General features: G+C 45.8%; 1 protein-coding gene across 5 annotated transcripts in view; it reads left to right on the top strand.

The window, feature by feature from the left end:
- SUCO (SUN domain containing ossification factor) overlaps positions 1-23,010 on the top strand; it is a 1,613,753-nt gene that overhangs the window by 1,416,175 nt on the left and 174,568 nt on the right. For all 5 annotated transcript variants that reach the window (XM_069641200.1, XM_069641197.1, XM_069641195.1 and 2 more), the window contains one exon: positions 3,170-3,225. In XM_069641200.1, coding sequence (XP_069497301.1) covers positions 3,170-3,225 — 56 coding nt within the window. The remainder of the gene's footprint in view (positions 1-3,169; positions 3,226-23,010) is intronic.

The following is a 23,010-nucleotide window of genomic DNA, read 5'->3' as shown; positions in this document are numbered from 1 at the left end:
TAATCCTTGCATCCACAGGGAGCCAATGAAGGGATTTCAGAGCTGGAAATATACGATCCCAGGGCCAAGGACAAGTCTTGCAGTCCTGTTCTGGATAATGTGTAAAGGGCGGAGAGCGGAGGCAGGTAGATTGAGAAGGAGGCTGTTACAGTAGTCCAACCTAGAGAGAACCAGTGCTTGGGAGACAGTGAGCTTCTGGGGGAAGGAGAGGAAAGGCAGAATAACTCTGAGGAGGTGCAGTAGGAAGTTTTACTTTTTGGAGACATCAGAGATGGGGGCAGAGAAGGAAAGTGTGGAATCAAAGATGACACCAAGGTTCCTATCCTCGTAGGAGGAGGGCCAACGGAGGCCAGCCAGAGAGTGAGGGGAAAGGATGGTGAAGGTGTGCCGATGAGAAGGATCTCAGTCTTGTTGGCATATAGACAAAGATCATTGTCGGCACACCAATCTTGGATGGCAGTGAGGCAATCTGAGATGAGAGAAGGAGAGGAGGTGTCCGAGGGAAGCCTGAAAATTAGTTGAGTGTCATCAGCATAGCACTGGAAATTTGAGCAGAACATGGCAATGCAGCGGGCAAGAGTGGCCAGGTATTGGTTGAAAAGACAAGGCGAGAGGTTAGACCACTGGGGAACACCACAGGTAGAGAGGGAGATAGTTGATAGGCAGGACCCAAGTTGGACCTGGGAGGGTCGTTCAGAGAGAAAATGCAGTGGGCGAGAGTAGCAACACTTTCATGATTCCTCTGCCCATAATATATGCCTGCACTTCCTTTTGTAAAGTGCATATCCAAGCCTGTTCCCACAATCTCATCGATTGTCCCTTAACACATGTCGCTAAGCAGTTTTGTGCTTACCTAAATTGAACAGTCAATTTAGAATAAGACTAAATCGGGTTAAGCTAGAAATTAATTAAATATGGCAATACTTTCAATGTTTAGAAGTGTGCATAAATACTAATACATAGCAGGGTTGTCTCTCTTAGGAACTGTCTGTGCAGTTTGAGAAATGTTTTTATCATCTTTGAGAGCAATTCATACCCGAGCACGGCTATTTACAAACCACATGATTCATGCTATACAAACTCACTTATGTTAACCTCTGATAAATTGGCAGTGATCATTATTTTGTACACCTGGTTGTGCTGCTCTCTCTAGCAGGGCACTTATGAACTGGTAGCCCAGCACTTCAGCAGCTCCCGAAGGGGTGGCCGTGAAGGGGAGCCAGATGAGTTATACTGGAGTGGCAAGTTCACCCCCAACCTTGAAACGCCAGTTACTGTAGTTGGTGTCGCTTGATGTCGTGGGGCTTTGCCCATACTTGGTTACCATAAATGCCAAACCAACAATACAAAATTGCCTTCAGCAGTGACAACATGGAATGTTTTAAGTATGGAAATCCATGTTGCATGTCCATGCTAGATAACTATTAAGGATAGGTCTCTAATAAACACCGGCCACAAATGCTGTTTAAGTAATGCTTGTCCCAAGCAATACATTGCAAAGTTCAGCACAGAGCAGATGTTTTGAGGGTTACTTGTCACTATTTTACGATGAGCAAAGCATGAATGAGCACACCCCATCCATATATTGTACTTTGGTCATTATTGCTGTTTGCTTGCTAAATTCTCGGCTAACATGCCTTTGCTCCATGGCCTGACTCTGCACAGAGTACCGTTATCCCGAGTATGGTTTGCGCTATACACATTTTTAATAAACTGCTGCTTTACTGAACTTGTCCTACAATTTAGTGCATCTGATTTTCTTTAGCTTCTGTTAACATGCACCATGATCGTAGATCGAAACATAAAGTAAAGCCATAAATAGGTTCTATAGTGAATACAAATCATCATCAAAGAAACGAATGGGAGTCCTAGTTTACAAGTTCAGAGTTAAAAGGGGAAACAACAATATAGTCTATAGTACTTAAATCTTTGAAATGAAAGATGTCTGGTATGGAACTGGATCATTGTGACTTAGAAGGTGGTTGGATATGAGACGAGCAATAGTAATTTGTACTTCTTGGGGTTAGGGTTACCAAACAAAGCACATTTATTCAGGAAGGATAACTAAGCTGCTAATTGGGAGGAACAATCTTAAAACTTGCAGGACGCTGCGCCCAGGGGAGGGAACTGTGGTGTACTGTTAATTGTGTCTCCATCGTGCCTCCTGGTTGGCATCTGATGTGCAGGAAGACACTTCAATGCTGAACTATTGTTAGCTGAGAGCAAAGCGATTATTCCAGGGCTCAGCCCACTAATCCAACGTCCTACCACAAGCCTCTGTTCTGATTTGAATCATTTGAATTCCAAATCATAGATATCAGCCTTTTTATGACCCATTTTGCTCGTACAGTCCAGTTTTTCCGAGTTATTTTTTTTAGAGTGGTTTGGGGGCGAGGGGGGTGTCATCACCATTTACATTTCACATTCATTTCGACTAATCTCGCATGCAAAATATTGTAATTGCGAATTTAGTGTGATGTTAAGCTGCATGGTTCTTCAATAAAACGTGTATTAGTTATTCGTGGTTGTTTTAATAGCCACCACATTTGTTTGAGATTGCACAACAATCACTTTGCTTGTCACCCTAAACCTTGTGTGTTACTTGCAACCTGGAGGATTCAGTGTGACAAACTTTACGTTCAGTGGACCTGCTGTTCAGTGATTATTCCAGCTGTTCTTTTTTGAAGTTTTGGGCAGGCTACAATGCACATAGATGTTCGCCTCACCAGGAGGGTGTGATTTAGTGGAACTTTCCACAGCTAAGCCCTCCAGCCGCATTCCACATCATGAGGGAATGAGGGATGGTGTGGGGGTGGAGATAGAGCGAGGGCGACCCAGAGATACTGCGGTAGTCCGGACCTTCACAGGTAAGGCTGCAAGCTGCATTCCAGATCATGATTGAAAGACATTTCTTAGACGGTTTCAGGAAAGCAGCATTGCAAATTCCAGAATTGCTTAAAGTAATACTAAGCTGAATGGAGCCTTTATTTTGCAAACTTTGTTATTAATCTCATAGTTTAGGCTGGCCTATTTTCTGTGCCCTTTTGACTAATGTTTCTAATGGAGAGGGTTGTTTAATTGCACGTTTCTTCTAATCAGGCCTTCATTGCTTAACGACATTCTATATGTTTGACATGTCTTCTTTTCTTTATCCTTTTTCTGTTTGCAGCGGATCCAAATGACTTCTATATTGTGGAACCCTTACAGTTTTCTCCAGAAAAAAAGGTGCGTTTTTGTTCACCATGTTTCTGTTGCGTGTTAAACGCTTGGTGTGAGCTTCATTTCAGTTGGGCCTATCCATGTGGCTCGTAAATTTCTTTCATATAGTGGAGTGAAAATGGGGGCAGACATAATAGCTTTTCCTTGCAGGGTTCTAAAATAGAATTTAAATTATTTTCATAGACTATGTAGGCCATTTTAGTATGGTCACTAAACAACTGAACATTATGTTAAATTAGGCCAAACTAAGATTTGTGGAAAATTAGTGTCTTCCAATTCAAAGTTCTCCAACGCACTTCTGTGTGTAAACACATATAAAACAAGGCTGTATGCGTTTACATTGCTGTAAGAAATACCTTCTAGAGTATTTCGAAAAATAAATTATTTATTTTTCACAAGCACTGTTATGCGTTTTCTTCACTAATTATCTTGGTGAGCCCACTCTGTACATCCAGAGCTCCCTGGGCCCAGACTCTGCCACAGGAAGCGGCTGTTCCCGTCTAGGTCGCTGTCCCACCATTTCTGCTTTTGCTTGCCCCTAGCCTTCATCCTTCAAGATGTCTGCCTAGGCGGTTTGGGGCGAGCGCTATATCCTCTGCAAGCCTTCATGGTGCTCCATCCCTTGTCCCAGACATACCATTTGCAAGTTGTTGGGCCAAGCAAGGCCTGTTTGACCATGCCTCTGGCTCTTGACTTGTTTGAGCAGACTTGTCCTCGTGATTATCCGTGTCCCTAACCAGATGCTGGTTGCTCTGCTTTGACGGGCCCCCTTGTGAGTATCTCTCCTTTTGCTACTCTCTCTCTCCCCTGTGCTCCCAACTCTCACTTCCTCTCACTGTTTCCTTGCATTACAGTGCTTTCGCTGGTTTCTTTGCTTACTTGCACACTTGCTGAATCTTGTGTATAGATCCACCCCTATGTTGTTCGCACTATTAACCCCAATTTTCATTGACTTACCAGCTTTCTTTCCCCAGGCCTACTCTGCGTTCCTCTTCCCTCCTGATCCCACCCACTCCTCTTCTTCTTACTCGACTCTCCTCCCTCAGCCATCTGGTGCTCACCTATTGAGCCCTTTATGCTCGATAGACGCCTGTCCCCTGCCTGATGGCCCTGCTGTCAAATGCCTAAATCCTACCTGGACCACTGATCCCGCCTTCCCTACTTCTGCTACTAAGCACCTTCTCGTCCTTTGGTATCACACGTGACTTTGTCAGTTGTGAAGCTCTGACCCTGATTGTATGTGTATATGCATATATGTATATATAGGATCTGGGTTGTTTGACCGAAGTGTAATTATTTGCAGCTGAATTGACCGTAGTCTACTTCGCTGCGAATAGATTTGCCCTTCTGCCAAACAACCCAAAATGTACATTTCACCACCCGCTTCTCCTCCCCTACTTACCTGCTTGCGCACTGCCGCTTCCCATTCAACCGTGCGGCGTAAGATCCGTTGCTCTAATGTGGGTGGGATCAGACGCTGCAGGGTCCCTTTTTTCTTTTTTTTTGTTTTTTTTGTTTTGATCGGTCCCCCGCCTCCAATTTTGAAGAAACCGGGGGCAACCCCCAAGCCCAAAAATACCAAACATGAGGAGTGGGGGACACACCCCCGCAATCTCTGCTCCACATGTTTGGTATTTTAAAAAATTGATTGAATGGTACTGGCTGAAATCGTTCAAATTGTACCATTCGATTGATTTTTATCAGTCAAAATGGGTAGTCGCCTATGTATGTACAGTGCCATAGGAGTCTTTGTCCCATTCATTTTCCTCCACACTTCTGGTAAACCATTCCCGGCAATGTGATGCAGGCAGAGCTTAATGCAGAGCAGCAATAGAAATAGAAGTAGGCTGGGCACTAGTGTGTAAGCATGCACAGCACCTTCAGGACCTTCCATGTGCTTGCTCCCTGCCCCAACGGTTAGCCCTTTTTGCCACATGCACTGGACACAAGCTTCATCAGAGCAGTGATACCTTGCTGCACAGCTAGTATTTTCTTTTTCCAGCCTATGCCCAGAGAAAGATATGAATCCTGCAGCAGACCATATACCATTTTCTGGCAATGACCACACCTGAAATGAGTGCTTTTTGGGGATTTGGGTTTTGTTCGTGTACGCGTGTGAACTGCCGAAATGTAATTGCTCGAAGATACCGTTTGTATGTACATAATAATACAGTAAATGAACAATAAAGGTTACCGCAGAAGCTGGACGATGGCTGCTGGAGATGCTAGAACTTTGGGGCTTTGCCTGTGGTCCGGCAGTCATCTGCTTCTCGTCCTGGTAATTCTATGCTGCTTTTCTGCAGGCCGGGGTTCCAGAGAGCAGGTGAGAAAAGGCACTGCGGAGAGTAACTTCAATGCAGGGTATTGTTCTGAGGCCGCTTTATCCCACTATTACAAGGAAGAATAAGCTTACTCTGTTCCCTATGTCAGCAGCTAACACACATCACCCAAAAACACATAATCCAACACAAAACAACACTGTCTGGGCAATTTTTAACGTGAGGTTGCTGCATTTGTTGATAATTGCCCAACAAATGGCTTTGCATTGTCTTTTCATCGATTTACGAGACAAGGCGAAGGGAAGTGTTTCATGTTAATTGAAGCATCACAATTTACATACCGTGAAACGATCAAATAGATGCACCCATTCAGATCGAAGTAGCGCCAGCTCACAAGAGGTGCTCACCTGATGCCACTTAGGTCACGAGGGCACTATGCTATTGCTGTCAGCGCGGGAAGCTGGCAGCCAACAGCTGGTTCCTCTGTTTGCTGGTGGAGTAATGATGGTCTCAGTATGCGGTCAGGACCGGAATATGAGGAAGCAGCTACTGTCATTGCTCAAGCAGGAGCAAGCATGTGATTGGTAATATTGTTTAAAAAGGCCATTTGTATGTTGAGCAAAACGGTAAGAAGGTAAAAAGGTACAGGGGAAATTCGATCAGATGTCATATGCGATCAAATAAATTCAAACATATTGGGCCTCATTACGACCCCGGCGCTCAAAACCATGGTGCTATTAGCACCATGGTCCATGCCGGGGTCCGCCATGGTGAATGGCGGAATTACCGCCCCATTCCAAGGTTGGCGGGCCGGTAATTCCCCATTCACCATGGGCCCTTCCCCATTCCCATTTTTGCCCAGTTAGGGCTCAATGGGAATGGGGAAGGCGCTAAGTACGGTGCTGCAAATTGCGGCACCGTACTTAGCACCAAGGTCCCTTTGCGGCACCCTACTTTAACGCCTGCTAAAAGCAGGCGTTAAGGTCGGGTCCCGCAAAGGGAACTCGTAATCGGGCGTTAAGGGTTTAACGGCGCCGACACCTTTTACGGTGCCGTTAAACCCTTAACGCCAGGGTCGTAATGAGGCCCATTGGGTAATTCGCTTTTTGGGTCACATGCTTGGTTGCAGGCTTTATGTGAAGTCACGTTGACATCATATGAAGAGGTGGGAAGAGTACTTCAAAGCTTTCCCTCCTCAGAACATTGACAAGGTAAATTGGGTCCTTAATTCACAGGCACCCTGGCAGGCAGGCATGTTTCCCACTCGCCACCCAGTTGAGAGGGATTTGTTTTATTCCTTGAACCATTGCAAAGCAATACTCACCGTGGCCTGCACTGGGGTTCGTGCTGGGCCTTACTGCAGTTGTTAGTCAGGGTTGAGGGTGTCAATCATCTGGACTCATGATGGGGGGGGCTCAGTCTTCCTCCCACCTGCCTCACAACCAATAACCACTCAGGCACATGTTGGGTTCAGAGGGCTCCTCAGGACCTTTTCCGTTTTGCACACCGACAGTTGTTAAGACCTTGGAGGGCTCTTCAAAGACCTTGTATAAACCCCTGGGAAACATGGCTGAAGATCAGTGAAGACTTTCCGAGTGTGGGATGTTGGATGTTTTGGCTCCGTCCCAGGTGGTTCATCGATCCTCAAGTAATGTCTACTCTGCATCATCCAGCAAGCAGAAATTGAGTTTGCCAAAAACGGCGATTGGAAACATTTCCCATTCCCCAATCATTGCAGGCTTTCTGGATTTTTAGCGGAGTGTCCTGTCTGTCAGAGAGTGCCATCCTGTACAGTGGCTTCTCACCCACAATGGAGTCGATCTCTCCGCTTTGAAGGCCATACATCCCAGCCTTCCCTAATTTCCCTTTTGTTTGGGATGCCTGAGCCTTCAACTTCGAGGTGCAAGTCTAGTATGGGACCCATTCCAGCCCACCAGGGCTAACGCACCGCTAAAGTATTCGGCTTTACTACCAAAGTTCAGAACCTTTATGACTTCCCTCTGAGATGAATGAATTTGTGAAGGGGATTGTTTGGGAAGACCATAGGGGGGGTCTGCTGCTGCTACTCTTCAAATGCCTGCTCTTACACCTCTCCAGCCGTCTCTTCCTGACCTACATATGTCAAGCCGCCATCTTCTCCATGAGTCTGGTAACATGGCTCAGCGGGTTAAACGTTTGTTGCTGTGATCTGTTTGATATGCAGGTCGCAGGTTCGATCCCCAGTAAGACCAACTCAGCCTTTCATCCTTCGAAGGTCGATAAATTAGTACCAATTTCGATTGGGTAATAATAGTAATGTATGTAAATATGTCCCGTGTAAAGCACTTGAGATTAAATCGATAGATAAAAACAAATTATTATAGTCAAATATTATCTATAGGAAAGAACCAGTTCCAGTGGACCACCCTGCTGATCTTGAAGGACCTGCTGTTCAGTTATTTTGAAAGTATTCCAGCAGTTATTTTTTGAAGTTTTGGGCAGGCTAAGATCTTGATGTGGATGACCAGGATGATCCCTAGGTCTCATCCATCAGATCATTCAACAAAAGGGGCCTGTTTGTAATGGAATATATTCAGTTGGAGGTTCTGTTAACCCCTCTTATATAGTTGGGCATCCTAGCTCCTGTTCTGGTGCCTAATCGGGACAGATTAGACATTGTGTAATTGTCATGATATATTTAATTTATTCGACATAAGTCATAAAATGCAAGAAAGATACATAAAAGTAATTCATCACACCGCACATTGTCCGATAAAAAGTTGAGACACATCATAAATTACTGAAGTCATATTAAAAATTAAACATCATTCATTGTGCACAATATTAACACATCAAGGATAAAGTGCAATAGATAAATTGGGCAGATGATGGTGAATATTAGATATGATTATTGCAGACAATCAGGCTAAGCTAATTCAAATGTACTTATTCCTGCAGAGGCATGCCCTGTGTACATATGCTGCCACATTAATGAACATTAATGAAAGTCGATTCATACCTTGCTGTTTTGCATAATAAAGCTTCATTAATAGTTCAGACACCATGTCAAACAAGAATCGGTTTCACATATAACATTATCAAGTATCGATATTTGGCACACAAGAACAGAAAATGATGCACTATTTCCACGGTTTCAGACCAGTGTGGACATCGATCTGAATCCTCAGTGTTACATTGTTTTTTTACTGAACCAGCCAGCAAAGTTGCCAATCTAACGTACAATGATCGTAAATATTGCAGTTGTAGGATATCCAAGTATACTGCATAGCAGATTTCTTGTTTTAACGCCCATTACATCTGTGCAGGCTCAGAATTCTGTTGTTGCGTTATCATTTGATTATAAATATAGTTTGTAGGCTTTTTTCACCAAATGTTAGATGTATTATTTATCCATGTAGGTTCATCCCGCAAATCACCCAGATCCAAACAGAAAAGAATCGATTTGATATGCAGGCACCACTGGAGTGATCTCCGCCAACTTGGGAGAGGACATCTGAGAGTACCTCTCGTTTGGCGAGCGCTGGTGACGACTTAGACATTGCCTTAAAGTTGGCCATCCTGAAGGAGGCACACAATCTGGGAAGGCCCACAACATGTACCAGCTACCAACAAGCATTTAGATATTATGGTCAGGCAAATGTCCAAGTAGATATTCTGCTCAAGCTCCAAACCAGAACCTCACTCAACTGTGGTTCCAGCAGCCCTGGCCCAGGACAGACCACATTAACCTTCCTCCTCCGCACACACTTCACTGACTCCAGTAAGAATAGAAGAAAGGGATCTTGCTGACTTGGACAGAAAGGTTTATCTTAATAACTCCATGGATCTTTGGCAGGCAAATGTTGATGAAGGAATGTCAGCTTGCAGAGTTCAACCTCGAAGAATTTGGGAAATTTCACTAGTGACTAATCACAAGACAGCAAGGATCAATTTGTGACCGGTTTGCTTGAAGCCAGGGTTCTTTCTCACGACTTGTTGGAGTCAGCGGTTGGCTATGTGGGCACAGCTGTCAGAGACATGTGCCTTGTTCTTGATTTGAGAAGGTTGGTGTTTTCAAAAGGAATGAAACCTATGAAGCCCAAGACAAAGTGATAAGTCTACCTTCCTCTGGGCTCCCATCTTTTCCAGCCGATCACAGATGAGCTGACTAAAGAAAAGTGAATAATATCATGGAAAAGTCTTTGCTGACTAAAGCGAAGCCCTCATCCAAATGTTACTCTCAAAAGAAATAAAAGGAAGCAGGACTGCCCAGGGGTTAAGAGCCTTCAAAGCCGGGCCCAAATATAGGCACATACAAGAAGATGCCTCTTACGAGTTGCCATTAAAATGGCAAAGACAATATTAAGAGTTTAACACCCCTACTTGACTGAGGAAAAAATACTGCCAGATGGGCATCTGGAGGAAACTAAGAGCTTCGTCAGCGGTTTTAAATGTTAAAGCCACATTGAATAACGACAAAGTAGCAATCTTTAAGGCAAAGTATACATTTCTGCATAGGAAAATCCAAACTTCTGGCAAACGGAGAATATTTTCCCACCATTTGTAATTTTATCCAGGCCAGCTGTATATTAACAGCCATGGCATCATCAAAAACCCAAGCCAATGTTTTTAATGCATTTTTCATTCACAAGATTAAATCATTAAAAGATATGATTGAACAGAACTTAGCCCAAGATATACTAAATGTCAACGCAGTGGCACAGGCGTCTTACACCATGCCTGATGCAAAGGCTCCACAGAAATTGTCCATTTGCAGGCCTTCCTTGGCTAGGAAAAATCCCGGATAGGGTGGTCACCACTCATTTACAAGAACACGTAGAAAAAATTGCACTATTGGACTCATCAGTTTCAACTCGGATATAGAACAGAGAAGGCCCGATGGCAGTTTGGGGAAAGCTAAAAGGATTATCAGACACAGGAGAACTATCTATTTTGGTGATGCTAGATTTATCTGCAGCATTTGGTACTGTTTCGGGATTTAGACTAATCTTCAATGTCCCGAAAGTGACCCCCAATTTCAACTTTGCGTCATTCTCTACACTGTCTCTCGGTTAAGGATAGAATTGATTTTTTAAGATCCTTTGTTTGGTTTACAAGTGTCTACATAATCTTGCCCCCTCATACCTTGCTGAGAAGCTGACCTGGAACAAACCCAACCGAACGTTGCATACGGTGGATAAGCTGCCAGGGGAGACAGACGCTTCTCAGTATATGGTCCTAGAATGTGGAACACTCTACCTTTACAGATTAGGAACCTGAAAGAGCTTATACAGTTCCGCAAAAATCTAAAGACAAATCTGTTTAAATACTCCACTGATCAGTTTCTCTTGGACTATTTAGTATTCTCGTTGGTAATTTGAGGCCTACATTAACATCTACACCCAGATGCAGTTAGGTCTGCCCAGTCTTGCGCTTTATAAATATTTCAAATCAAATCCTCTTTCCTTTTTTACCACACTCCTCTCCCTCAACATCTGTCATCGAACCTACAGGGAGAGATCTTCAAATTGCTTTCGTTGAATTCGATGAGGCTGTCCCAGTCTTAGTTTTCCGAAGTATGCGTTTCTTTACGATTTCAAAGAATGAAAGTGGGAGGTGGGAAGGGCAGTGGGGGGAGGAGATGATTTTGAACCTCAACATTTTCCTGTATTTAGAGAATTTAAAAATGGTTAACCGACCTATCCATGAAGGGAATTGGATCTGTGCTCTCAATCTGCTGGATGCTTACATGCACAAACTCATTTGGGCCCCACATCATAAATATTTGCAATTTGCTTTGGGGTGGTCAGGTCTTCCAGTTCATGTTTTTTCCATTTGTTCTCAATGTAGCCCTAATGTGTTTTCACAAAGGTTGTAGCCAAAGCGATGGACTTTCTAAGACTGAGAGGGGTTTCACACGCATTATTTGGAGGACTGGCTAATTCAGGCATCCTCTCCAGAAGGTGTTCGGTATGCCTTTCAGGTGACGTTTCCTTTTCGTGGCTTATCTTGGTACACATCAATAAATGTGAAGTCCTTTTTTATATGCATAGAATACAGCATATTGGCTTCATTTGGGACATTTTGCATGGACCTAGGACTTAAGACCTCTGTGCTATGGTGCTGGCTGCTTCTCAGGTTCAAGTGGTCACTTTTAAGAGGCTTCTTGGCACCCTGTATTTCAGCGGTTCCCCTTGCCAGACTGCACATTTGGAAGAGACAACTTCAGTTTATGGCACACTGGGCTCAGGACTCCATTCCTGAGTGTGATGGTCCCAGTATTGGACAGGTTCAAGCAGATTAATGCTGGTAGATGAACCCTTTGAATCTAACCGAGGGGATGCTGGGACCGTTGTATCTGTCCACATGAACAACCTGCCTCAGGATGTGGAGCCACCTATAAAGGTCTGCGTATTCACGATCTGTGCAGTGCCCTTCGTTGGGGGACCACATCAACTTTCTGGAATTGAAGGTAACTTTCCTTCCATAAAGGGCAGCAGAGGGGATCCTGATGGACAACACTAGTGCCATTTATTATCCCAACAAGATGCGATGCACCAGATTACCGTTCCTGTGCCACCTGGTGGTGTCAATCTGGAACTAGTGCATTTCCCTGCTGGCTGCCCACCTAGAAGGAGATCTTTAAAACGAATTAGACGAACGTTGCAGGAGGAAGCAAGCACCTCAGGAGTGGTAGTTCTGAAGAAATGCTGCAGCACATCTTCAGCAAATGGAGACTCCTAAATGTGGGCCTCTTTGTGACAAAAGCCAACAAGTAATGCATCAGGTTTGTACATCTGGGATGGCTGGGTCGGGGCTCTTTAGTAGATTTGTTTCTCCCCCAGTGTTTGGGTTGCTTTCTGTATGCATTCCCTCCCACTTACTCTCCTGTGCAAAGTGGGTGAGCAATCTGAGGAGGCACTCCCTTTGCCTCCTGATTCTGATGGCGCCTCAGTGGCTGAACAATATATAGATATTCAATATTATTCATCTGTCTGTGGTACAATGCACACCTCTCCCAACCTTGCCACGCACTCTGTGTGTTTAAGGTCGTGCTGAGGGTCGTGGGGGGTTTAACTGGTCGCTTGTAGACACTTCAACGCTTTCCTTAACTTGCTTATTTTTGGCTGATATTTGTAATCTGCGGAAACATGTATTGAATTATCTACTTAAAATTCATTTATAGATTTTAACACTTTTTTATACTTTTTATTAAACGTTCTTAGCATATTTGCATGTTTGTTTATTTGATTGTACTTTTTTACATTGCACAAGCTTAGGGCTCCAATCTCCATCGGCACTCGCCGTATGCGCATTTGTGATGTCATTAGCAGGCACTACAGGCCTTAAATGTTTTTTGCTTAGTGGGATTAAGGGTTATTCTAGTTAGTTGCACGGTTTAGTCGATGCTATGCCTTTACTTTACTACGACAGCTCCACCCTTTCTGAACTAAATAACAATTTCGAAGGGATTGTGTCCTCCGACGTATTCCTTATCTTTGATAATACGTTTCCAGCTTGCTCGCCTCGGAAATCTTTTCTGCAGAGGGCGCTGTGCGTCGACGTCACTCGACGGCCACCGTATGGGTGCCGACGTCACCATGCCCATAAATAGCCACGTGCTGCGTCCGTTGCTCAGTTCCGTTTTTCCGCGCTTCGTGGGGCCTCGGTACGTCGTTGCTCAGTTCAGTCAGGTTTACTATCTATTTCGACTCGAATATTCCTTATCGTTCTCGATGGCTTCTTCATCAGAACTGACGACGCCGCGATCCGGCTTCAAGAAATGTCGAGGCTGCGGTAAAAAAATGTCAATAACGGATCCACACAGGGTCTGTTTATGGTGCTTAGGGTCCGAGCACCATTGTTCAGAGTGTGAGGACTGCATGTCCATGACGGCGAAAGCCCTGAAGGAGCGAAAGGGGAAGCTCGAGAGAGAGGTAAGTCAGCCAAATCCTCCTCGAAGGTTTCGTTGGCTGAGTCGAGGCCTTCATCTCCTCGCTGTCGAAAACATTCCCATTCTAGATCTCGAAGCAGCTCCCACCATTCGTCGAGATCTAGACACTCAAAAAAGAAACGTCGAAGGTCCCATTCCTCGTCATCTTCTGTGTCCCCAGAAAGAGTCTCCTGTCCCACCAAACACTGTTCTCAAGCTGAGTGGGAGGAATTCAGAAAGAAAATGTTAAGCGTCTTCGAGAACACAGCCTCGACCCCCTCGAAGACAGCTGAGGGTGATACCCCGGGTGAAAAACCTAAAAAATCAAAGTGCTGCGAGTCGCAGCACCTGGCGAAACATTCCACACGAGAGCGCCATGAGCCATCGGGTAAGAAGGCACCGTCTTCGACGCCGTCGTCGAGGATTCTTTCGCCGTCGTCGAAGATTCCTTCGACGCACGGATCGACGCCGTTGTCAAAAGGTTCCTCGACGCATCGGTTGATCGACTCAACGCCATCGTCGACGCCGATGAAAGAGAGGGCCAAGGCTCCACAGCCAACGGTGATTTCAAGGGCCTCCGGCACGACGCCGTCGTCGATGCCCTCGAGTAGGATCCCGATCCTCTCGAGTTCTTCGAGACCCCTTCCAGTTTTATCGACGCCGTTTTCGGCGCCTTCGAAGCCTGTTACATCGGCGTCTACGACATCGACCTTTTCTCGTCCAATAACGATGAGTTTGGCTCCTTCGGCCCTAGAAATGGGTTTTACTCCATTTCAGAGGTCAGAATACCCTGGTCTTTCTTCAATTTATGAAGAAGGGGAAGATTCTGACCAGGAAACATTTGGATTACAGAGAACCACACTGCCTACTGCAGAGGATTTCACCTCTGAGGAAAGAAGGCTGAAGGAACTACAGGAGTCACTTCATGAGGCAAGTGGGCTGGACACTTCCCCAGAAGTGGAATTTGTAAAGCCAGACCCAGGGGAACATGCCGAAACACCATATAGAACCCTGATGGCAAGAATAATTGAGTTTATGGGTTGGTCTGCGCCTTCACCTGTTTTCCAACAGGATGATCTAACAGATATATTGGACAAAGGCCCACAGGAGGACCCGGTGGTCCCCTTCCATGCAGCCCTACAAAGAAAAATTGCATCTAATTGGGAAACTCCCGAAGTTATCCCTGCAGTCAATAAAAGATTGTCGACAAAGTATAGGGTAGCGGCTGCTGACCCTGAATACCTGTCAAAACACCCGACCCCAGAGAGCCTGGTGGTTCAAGCGGCAACTTCATCCAGCAGTAGGACTGCTTCCCCTACTGTCCCACAGGATAGGGATGACAAGAGGTACGACTCTATGGCAAAGAAAGTCTTCTCTGCCTGTAGTATGGCGTTGAAGTCCATCAACGCTACCTGTACGCTCGCCAGGTTCAGTCACACACTATGGGAGTGTGCTTCATCAGCGGCTGACTGCATACCCGAAGGAGAGGAAAAGGAAGCCTTCCTTAACATCATTAAAGATGGAAAGATGCCATGTGCGAATCACTTCAAACGGGCATCGATTCCGCTGACAGTATCAGCAGGGCATGGCGGCAAGTACAACAATCCGCAGGCATGCCTGGTTGCGAAAGTCGGGCTTTGCCCCTGATGTCCAGGCCAGACTTTTGAATATGCCCTTTGACGGCTCTTCATTATTCGGGAAAAAGGCTGATGACAGTCTGGAAAAGTTACAGACTTCTAAAGCAGCAGCAAAATCCTTAGGAGCTGCTATCCGCCAAACTCCTTTTCGCCCCTCAGGAACCTCTGGGAGAGGAAAGTCCTTTCGCTATTATTCCTCATTCGGGAACGGCAGAGGACAGCTGGCTCAAAGAGGCCAAAGGAGATCCACCCGAGGTGGTAAAGTACTGAGACCGCAGCAGCAGCAGGTGCCTCTTTACCCTCGGCATCTGCATCAGCCGCCCCCAAACCACTCTGAGGCCTTCACACACAAGACACCTGTAGGGGGCAGGTTAACTCGCCATCTGACGGAATGGCAGGCTATAACGTCAGATGCTTGGGCATTGGAGACAGTTGCCCAAGGTTACTGCCTACCCTTTCTACACATCCCTCAGATTCATCCACCGGGGAACAGCTCCCTAAAAGTTCCAGATCCGCTCCTCTTGCAGGAAATTATGGACCTGCTAGAGAAAGGTGCCATAGAACCGGTACCTGTAGCGGACAGGAACAAGGGCTGGTACTCCCCCCTACTTTCTCATACCAAAGAAGGACGGAGGACTGAGACCCATCCTGGACTTACGAGAATTGAAGAAGTTCCTCTGGCTAGGATCAGGCAAGCAGACCAACTGGGACTACCCATAACAAAACAAACCATCTCCAGGTGGATTATTTTGGCCATCCTGGAATGTTATAGGCTAGCAGGGAAAGAGCCACCCCAAAATCTCAGGGCTCATTCAAGCAGGAGTATCGCAGCCTCTTCGGCTTTCCAGAGAGGGGTACCGGTCCGGGACAAATGTGCGGCTGCCACATGGTCATCCGCACATACATTCACAAAATTTTACAATCTGGATTCCTCCACTGCTCAAGAGACCAGATTTGGCAAGGCCGTATTACATTTGGTCCATCCCTAAAGGGATACATAACACTATCACTCGCTCCTCCAATTACATACCACTGCTATGGGAGTCTATCAAAGATAAGGAATACGTTGGAGGACACAATCCCTTCCAAGAACAAGTTACTTCTTACCTGGTAACATTCTTTCGACGGGATGTTCCTCCGACGTATTCCTTATCGCCCCTCCCATCCATCCCCGCAGTGATAACTTCCCTTGTGGTTGCAGCTTTCGCTCCTTCAAGGTTACTAACCGATTCAGGCATGTCTTTTCTTATGCTACAAAACAGAACTGAGCAACGGACGCAGCGCGTGGCTATTTATGGGCATGGTGACGTCCGCGCCAATACGGTGGCTGTCGAGGGACATCCCGTCGAAAGAACGTTACCAGGTAAGAAGTAACTTGTTCTTTGGCCATCTTAAACCTCGAGCGCTACATAAATAGTGTGAACTAGGGTTAGAAAATAGTGGTCACGCTAATCCCTGTGAACCATCATTTTTACAAATTAACACACTCAAAGCCGCCTTGTTAAATGTTAGGTCTGTGGTTGCCCGCTCAAATGAAATACATGATTTTATTGAGGAAAATTATCTTGATATTTTTTTTATTGCTGATACATGGCTTAATGACACTTCACAGGCTTAATTGCGTTGCTTTGTAGCAGAATGTAATGTTTTAACCATGTCACGAAGAAAAGTGAAGGTATAGCTGTAATTTTTAGATCTCCTTCCAGTTTAGTAAAGCCCTAGAACTTTATTTATTTAAATAAAGTAATGCAGAGGAGCATAAATATCTGACGCTGCCTGGTCTTTTAGTTGAGTTGCTCACTTAATGTGCACTGTAACATCTGCACCTTGATACAGTTAAGTCCATCTAGCGCCCCATTAAAAAAAACTATGGACAACATAAAATCTTGGGAGGTGGGGTTAATTCTTTGCCTATCCCCTCAGCTGCTATCCTTGGCAGCTTGAAACACGAGGACTCATTTTTTGACTCTATAGATCTGGACATTTTATTTTTTTATTTTGTTATTTAGAGAATTGACCTAGCTCGAGAGCAGCAGAGCACTGTACAGGGTGTTTGTGCCCAGTGTTTGGACTGACATCTTTTAACAGGAGTGCAGTACTGTGAACTGCAGTCTGTGCGTCAGTCTGTGTCCATTAGGGTTAGTACTTGGTCAGGTGTGGTTGAAAAAGCCACTTCATAAAGTGGCCAGGAAGTCTGCCGCCCTGTCACAGTATGCTAGCAAATGGACCATGTTCTGCTTCTGGTGTTTAGAAAGGGTATAAATACACAAAAAGTGTCTGGACCGCAACCCGTCTTTCTTTTCTTATTGGATGTTGAATAAAAACTGGATGCCTTATGAACCTACCTCTTGCCAGTCTCTGTGTATTGCTTAGTTGGGACACATTTTTCTTTTTCAATCCAGTAAACCGTACATTTTAATGGCATATTTTAAATTGAACCCCCCAGTTAGGGTTACTCACCCTTCCTGGGAAGTCAGTGGCAGCCATAACGTATAAACCATTCGAACCTATGTTATCCGCAGATGTCAAACTGGTAACTTGGAAGACCACTTTTCTAGTATCGGTTACTTCAGCTCGTAAAGTAAACGACGTGCAAGCTGTGTTCTTTAGAGCCTTTTTGGTTTCATGTAATATGGTACTATATACTCGCCATAGTTTGTTCCTGAAGTAAACATCTGAATTTCACATTAATCCGAACATTACTTTGCTGCCTTTTTTCTTTGCCTCTGCAGTGAGAGGTGGAGAAGACTGACTCTCCGCTGCCTAGATGTGGCTAACACTCTGACATTCTTTCTTGAAGGGACAAAAGGCTCTTAAGTTCTCTGATCGTCTTTTCATCACCTATGGTGCGGCCATGGTACAAAGGCATTGAAAGCGTCCACAAAGTGGGTTGTTTCTTGCGTTCTACAGTTTGACAAGATTACCAAACCTCCTCCTCCAAATGGTATACATTAATTTGGTCTGAGGAAAGGCTGCTTCGGTGGCCTATCAAAGGCAAATTTTTAGGACAGCATTGTGGGAACTTTTTTAAAAACATTACGCCTCGGGCTAGCAGCTCCAGGATGCTAGTTTTGGACAAGGTCAGGAGCAGGATGCCTACCATGGTGCTTAACAGAGCCAGTCTTGCCCCAGTGGCCGAGTGTGATAGTTTGGAGGGCCCAAGTCTCTGTCCCTTCTGCCTGTGTGTGGTTGAATGATCCAAGTACCACCTTGTCTTGCCCAATGCCTGTTGTGCGCTATGCTGGCCAGTATATTCTTTCCTATAGGTTAACTTCCAGAAGTCCTGCATGTAGAAGCAAGAATGCAAAACCCCACCTGAACTTCATCCACTTGCTGTCGTTTAGAAGTAACTGTTGACATTTCCTTTTTTCCCTTTCTCTACCCATTGTGAGAAAACTGAAGGTGCTCTCACATCTACTGCCTGTGGATCTTCTGTTCCGGTGGCCAGGGAAAGGCCATCACTTTTGGATCCTGACCCTGGGGTTGGACAAGCAAGGGAGGATCACCGGAATGGAAGATCCTTGGAGATTGAAGAGAGAGGATACTTGAAAGAGAGACATAGTATCCCCCCCTTTTCTAATACTGACTTAACCTACCCTCCCTTAGCCTTTATGGGCTACTGTCAAACTCATTCTATCATCCCCAGTAATCTTCATTTAAGTACTGAGAAGACGCAGCAAGGAGCAGTGCAGACTTCATATTGCCAACACCACTCTGGTACTGTGACAAGGAAGAAAGATCAGGCATGTCGCAATAATGGGCTTAAACTAGGTCAGGCAATTGGGAATACCTTGTTTGACCTGCAGCCCATTATTAATGAAAGAGTATAAAATTTGGAAGTCAGGCATGCCTAATGAGAGTTGTGAGAGATGCAGGTGGTGCAGGAGTAGGACGAGAACAGAACCAAGTTTTTGCCGTGCTGAGGGGCTGGAAGCTGGGACATTAAGGCACCTGCTGAAGATCCCGGGAGTTCTGCCGAGCGGACAGAGCAGGACAGGGAACTCTAGTGGAGGAAGAGCAGAAGCTGTGGAGCAGCATAGGCAGAGCCCGGCACGAAGCAGGTGTACTTGGAAGGAAGCAGCCAGCGAGATTAACGTTACCAGCAAGTTGCTTCTCCTGTGGTTGGGGGAGCTGCCGAGCAGAGCAGCAATAACCCGGTAAGGCTCTCAAAGAGACTGGGTACTCTGGGGCGCTCCGAGGGGCAGTTGAGCCCATGTAATTAAACCTTGTTATGCTATGTTAAATACATTTCGAATGGATTGTGTCCTCCCACGTATTCCTCATCTTGTGATAATTCGTTATCTCCAGCTTCGCTACTTCGTAAAAATATTTTCTCGCCAGAGGGCGCTGTGCTTGAGGTCGTGGCGTTGATTGTACCTCGACGGACTCCATACTCTGACGACGTCACCAATGGTATAAATAGCTCGAGCCGCGCCCGTTGCTTCAGTTCCGTTTTTTCCGATCGCTTCGCTATCGAGAACGGCGCGCTTCAGATTTTCTGTGAAGAAAATGTCGTCATCTTCAACTCCTTCGACACCCAGAACTGGGTTGAAGAAGTGTGTAGATTGTGAATCAAAAATGTCGATCACTGATCCCCACCGGATTTGTCTCTGGTGTCTCGGTTCCAGTCACCGAACCGATGACTGCGGGTCCTGCCAGTCCATGACCGAGAAGGCCCTTCGTGATAGGAGAGGTAAACTGTCAGTGGGGAGGGAAGCCTCTAAGAAGGCTACGTCAAAAAAACATAAGAAAGTGACTAATTCAAAGGAATCGGATCGCCATAGACACTCCAAGAGATCTCAATTTAGGAGTAGATCAAGACACTCTTCGTCATCATCCAAAAAAATGAAGAGGAGACATAGATCTCCCTCATCATCTTCTTCTTCAGAGTCGACCGAAGAAATTCGTTGTCCGACTAAATCGGATTCTCCCAGAAAATGGGAAGAATTCCGCAAAAAGATGAGGTTTTCGAGAATGCGGCCCCGACCCCCTCGAAAGAACCTCAAAAAAGCCATACCCTTAAGGTCGCTCCATTGGATTACAAAGGGAAGTCCAAGACTACCTTGGCAAAGACCAGTAGTGTCGAGGAAACTAAAAAAAACTCGAGTCGACGTCAAGACGTCGAAGACTCTTCGAGAGTCGAGCACTTCTCCAGTGCCATACAAAAAACACAAGCCGTCGAAGGCTTCGACGACTTCGTCGATGCCCTCTGTGTCGATAATTTCGACACAAAAACCAAAAACATCTTCGAAATCTTCGAAGACTCCTTCGACAACTTCGAAGGATTTATCAATTCCTTTGACGCGTATAGTAGAAGAAGAAAGGAGATTCACTCCATTGCCCAGATCAGATTTTTTTAAGTCTATTTCTGCAATTTATGAGGAATCTGGTTCAGAAGAAGACGAAGTTACTCCTTTTGGAGTCTCTTATGGTACAAAACAAGTTCCTGAGGAACCTATTGACCAGGAATCTAGAATGAGAGACCTGAGTGATACTCTACATTCTTCCAGTGGGGTTGATACCTCCCCAGAATTAGAGTTTGCCAGACATGATCCTGCAGAGCATGCAGATGCTGGGTACAGGGGTCTTATGTCCAGAGTAATTGAGTATATGGGTTGGGGTAATACTTCACCCATTTTTGAACAAGATGACATGACGGATATAATTGTCAGAGGACCTCAAAAAGATCCTGTTCTCCTTTTCCACAGGGCCCTTCAAAGGACGGTGGAGAAAAACTGGGATAAACCAGAGAGTATTGCTGCTGCAGATAGCACTTTTCCCAAAAAATATAGACCAGCTGGAACGGATCCTGAATATTTGAATAAGCATCCGACTCCAGAAAGTTTGGTCATTCAGGCAGCATCCACTTCAAATCAAACTGCTTATCCCACTATCCCTCCAGATAGGGAGGATAAAAAAGTTGATGCCTGGGCATGTGAAGTTTTTACGTAAGGCAGTATGGCACTTAAGTCGACAAATGTCACCTGTACCCTAGCCAGGTTTACCCACACCCTGTGGGACTGTATTTCGGCGGCGGCTGATCATATTCCGGAAGGCGAGGAAAGGGAAGGCCTCCTGAATATAGTTAAAGACAGGAAGGAGGCAATGGGGAATGTCTCCAGTCTGGACTGGATACTGCTGATAGTATCAACAGATCCATGGCTGCAAGCGTTGTGCTACGCAGATTTGCGTGGTTGAGGAAGTCGGGGTTTGCACCAAACATACAGACTAGACTTCTCAACATGCCCTTTGATGGCTCGGGGCTGTTTGGCAGCAAGGCTGAAGAAAGCCTAGAAAAACCTCAGACCTCGAAAGCGGCAGCTAAATCACTTAGCGCCTCTATGCGCCAGCCTCTAAAACCCTATTCCGGCTCATCTTCCTGGAGGGGTCGTTCTTTTCGTTACTACTCTTCATCTAGTAGAGGAAGAGGACAGGCTTTGCAGAAGAAACTTCCTTCGTGGAACATGAGGAAGAGGTGCAAAATCAGCCTCAGGAGCGGCATCTGTTCCCCCAGCCACTCCTGCAGCCGCCCTCAAATCCCTCTGAGACCTTGTTGCAGAAAACACCAGTGGGAGGCAGGATCTCCCAGCATCTGAAGGAATGGCGGGGCATTACCTCAGATGCTTGGGCACTGGAAACAGTAGCCCAAGGTTACTGTCTCCCCTTCCAAAAAAGGCCTCAGAATCATCCACTGGGAGCCAACTCCACCAAAATTCCAGACCCACTCCTGTTGCAGGAAATGTTAACCCTGCTAGAGAAAGGTGCCATAGAACTGGTCCCTGTAGCGGAGAGGGACAGGGGTTGGTACTCCCTATATATTCTCATTCCAAAGAAGGACGGAGGACTGAGACCCATCTTGGACTTGAGAAACTTGAACAAGTTCCTCAGGAAGGACAAGTTCAAGATGGTAACTCTTTCTCAGATCCTTCAGGCTCTCCAACTCCAAGATTGGTTGGAATCATAGGACCTTCAGGATGCTCACTTTCATGTGCCAATTCATCCACAGCACAGGAAGTACCTGAGGTTCGCGATTGGCAATTCTCATTATCAGTTTCGAGTTCTGCCATTCGGGTTGACCTCTGCCCCGAGGATTTTCACCAAACTGTTGGCGGTTGTGGCAGCAAGTCTCAGGAGGGGAGGTATTCACATATATCCCTAACAGGACGACTGGTTGATCAGAGCAAGTTCTCCAGAACAAGCTCAAGAACATATTTCGCTCACCTGCCACTTTCTCCACAAATTGGGCTTCTCCCTCAATTTCAAGTCCCACATGATACCATCCCAGAAACTCCAGTTCATCGGAGCGGTCTTGGACACTTCCTCGGGAAAAGCCTCGCCTCCCGAGTTGAGAGATCTCCACATCCAGCAGATGGTAACAAAATTCCAGAATGCCCAGCGTCTACCGGCCTTCGATTTTCTCAGGTTGCTCGGCCTCATGGCATCCTGCATTTTCCTAGTACCAGAAGCCAGGTTGAGAATGAGATCCCTTCAATGGACACTCAGAACTCAGTGTTCCCAGTTCTCACGGAATATGTCGGATCTTCTGCAAGTCCCGAGCTCAGTTGCTCAAGATCTTGTATGGTGGGCTTGCAACAACAACGTTCTCAAGGGAGAATATTTTTGGCAACCATGGCCGGAGATGACAGTAGTGACAGACGCCTCACTCACGGGGTGGGGAGCACACACCAACGATCTGACAATCAGCGGTCGTTGGTCTTCATCGGAGTCCAAACTACACATCAACCTTTTGGAGCTGAGGGCTATCAGACTAGCGCTGAAGGCCTTTCTGCCCTCTGTACAGCGAAAGAATGTCCTGATAATGACGGACAATACAGAGGCCATGTACTATCTCAACAAGAGAGGAGGTGTAGGGTCACTACCACTGTGCAGAGAGGCAATGCAGCTCTGGTTCTGGGCAATACGAGAAGGAATCTCTTTCGGCAATTCACCTAGCCGGAGAGAA

Source organism: Ambystoma mexicanum, chromosome 1q (assembly GCF_040938575.1).
Source record: "Ambystoma mexicanum isolate Mex_15411 chromosome 1q, UKY_AmexF1_1, whole genome shotgun sequence".
Lineage (NCBI taxonomy): Eukaryota > Metazoa > Chordata > Amphibia > Caudata > Ambystomatidae > Ambystoma > Ambystoma mexicanum.
The sequence above is the reverse complement of the archived record's forward strand: the minus strand, read 5'-3'. Positions and strand labels throughout refer to the sequence as shown.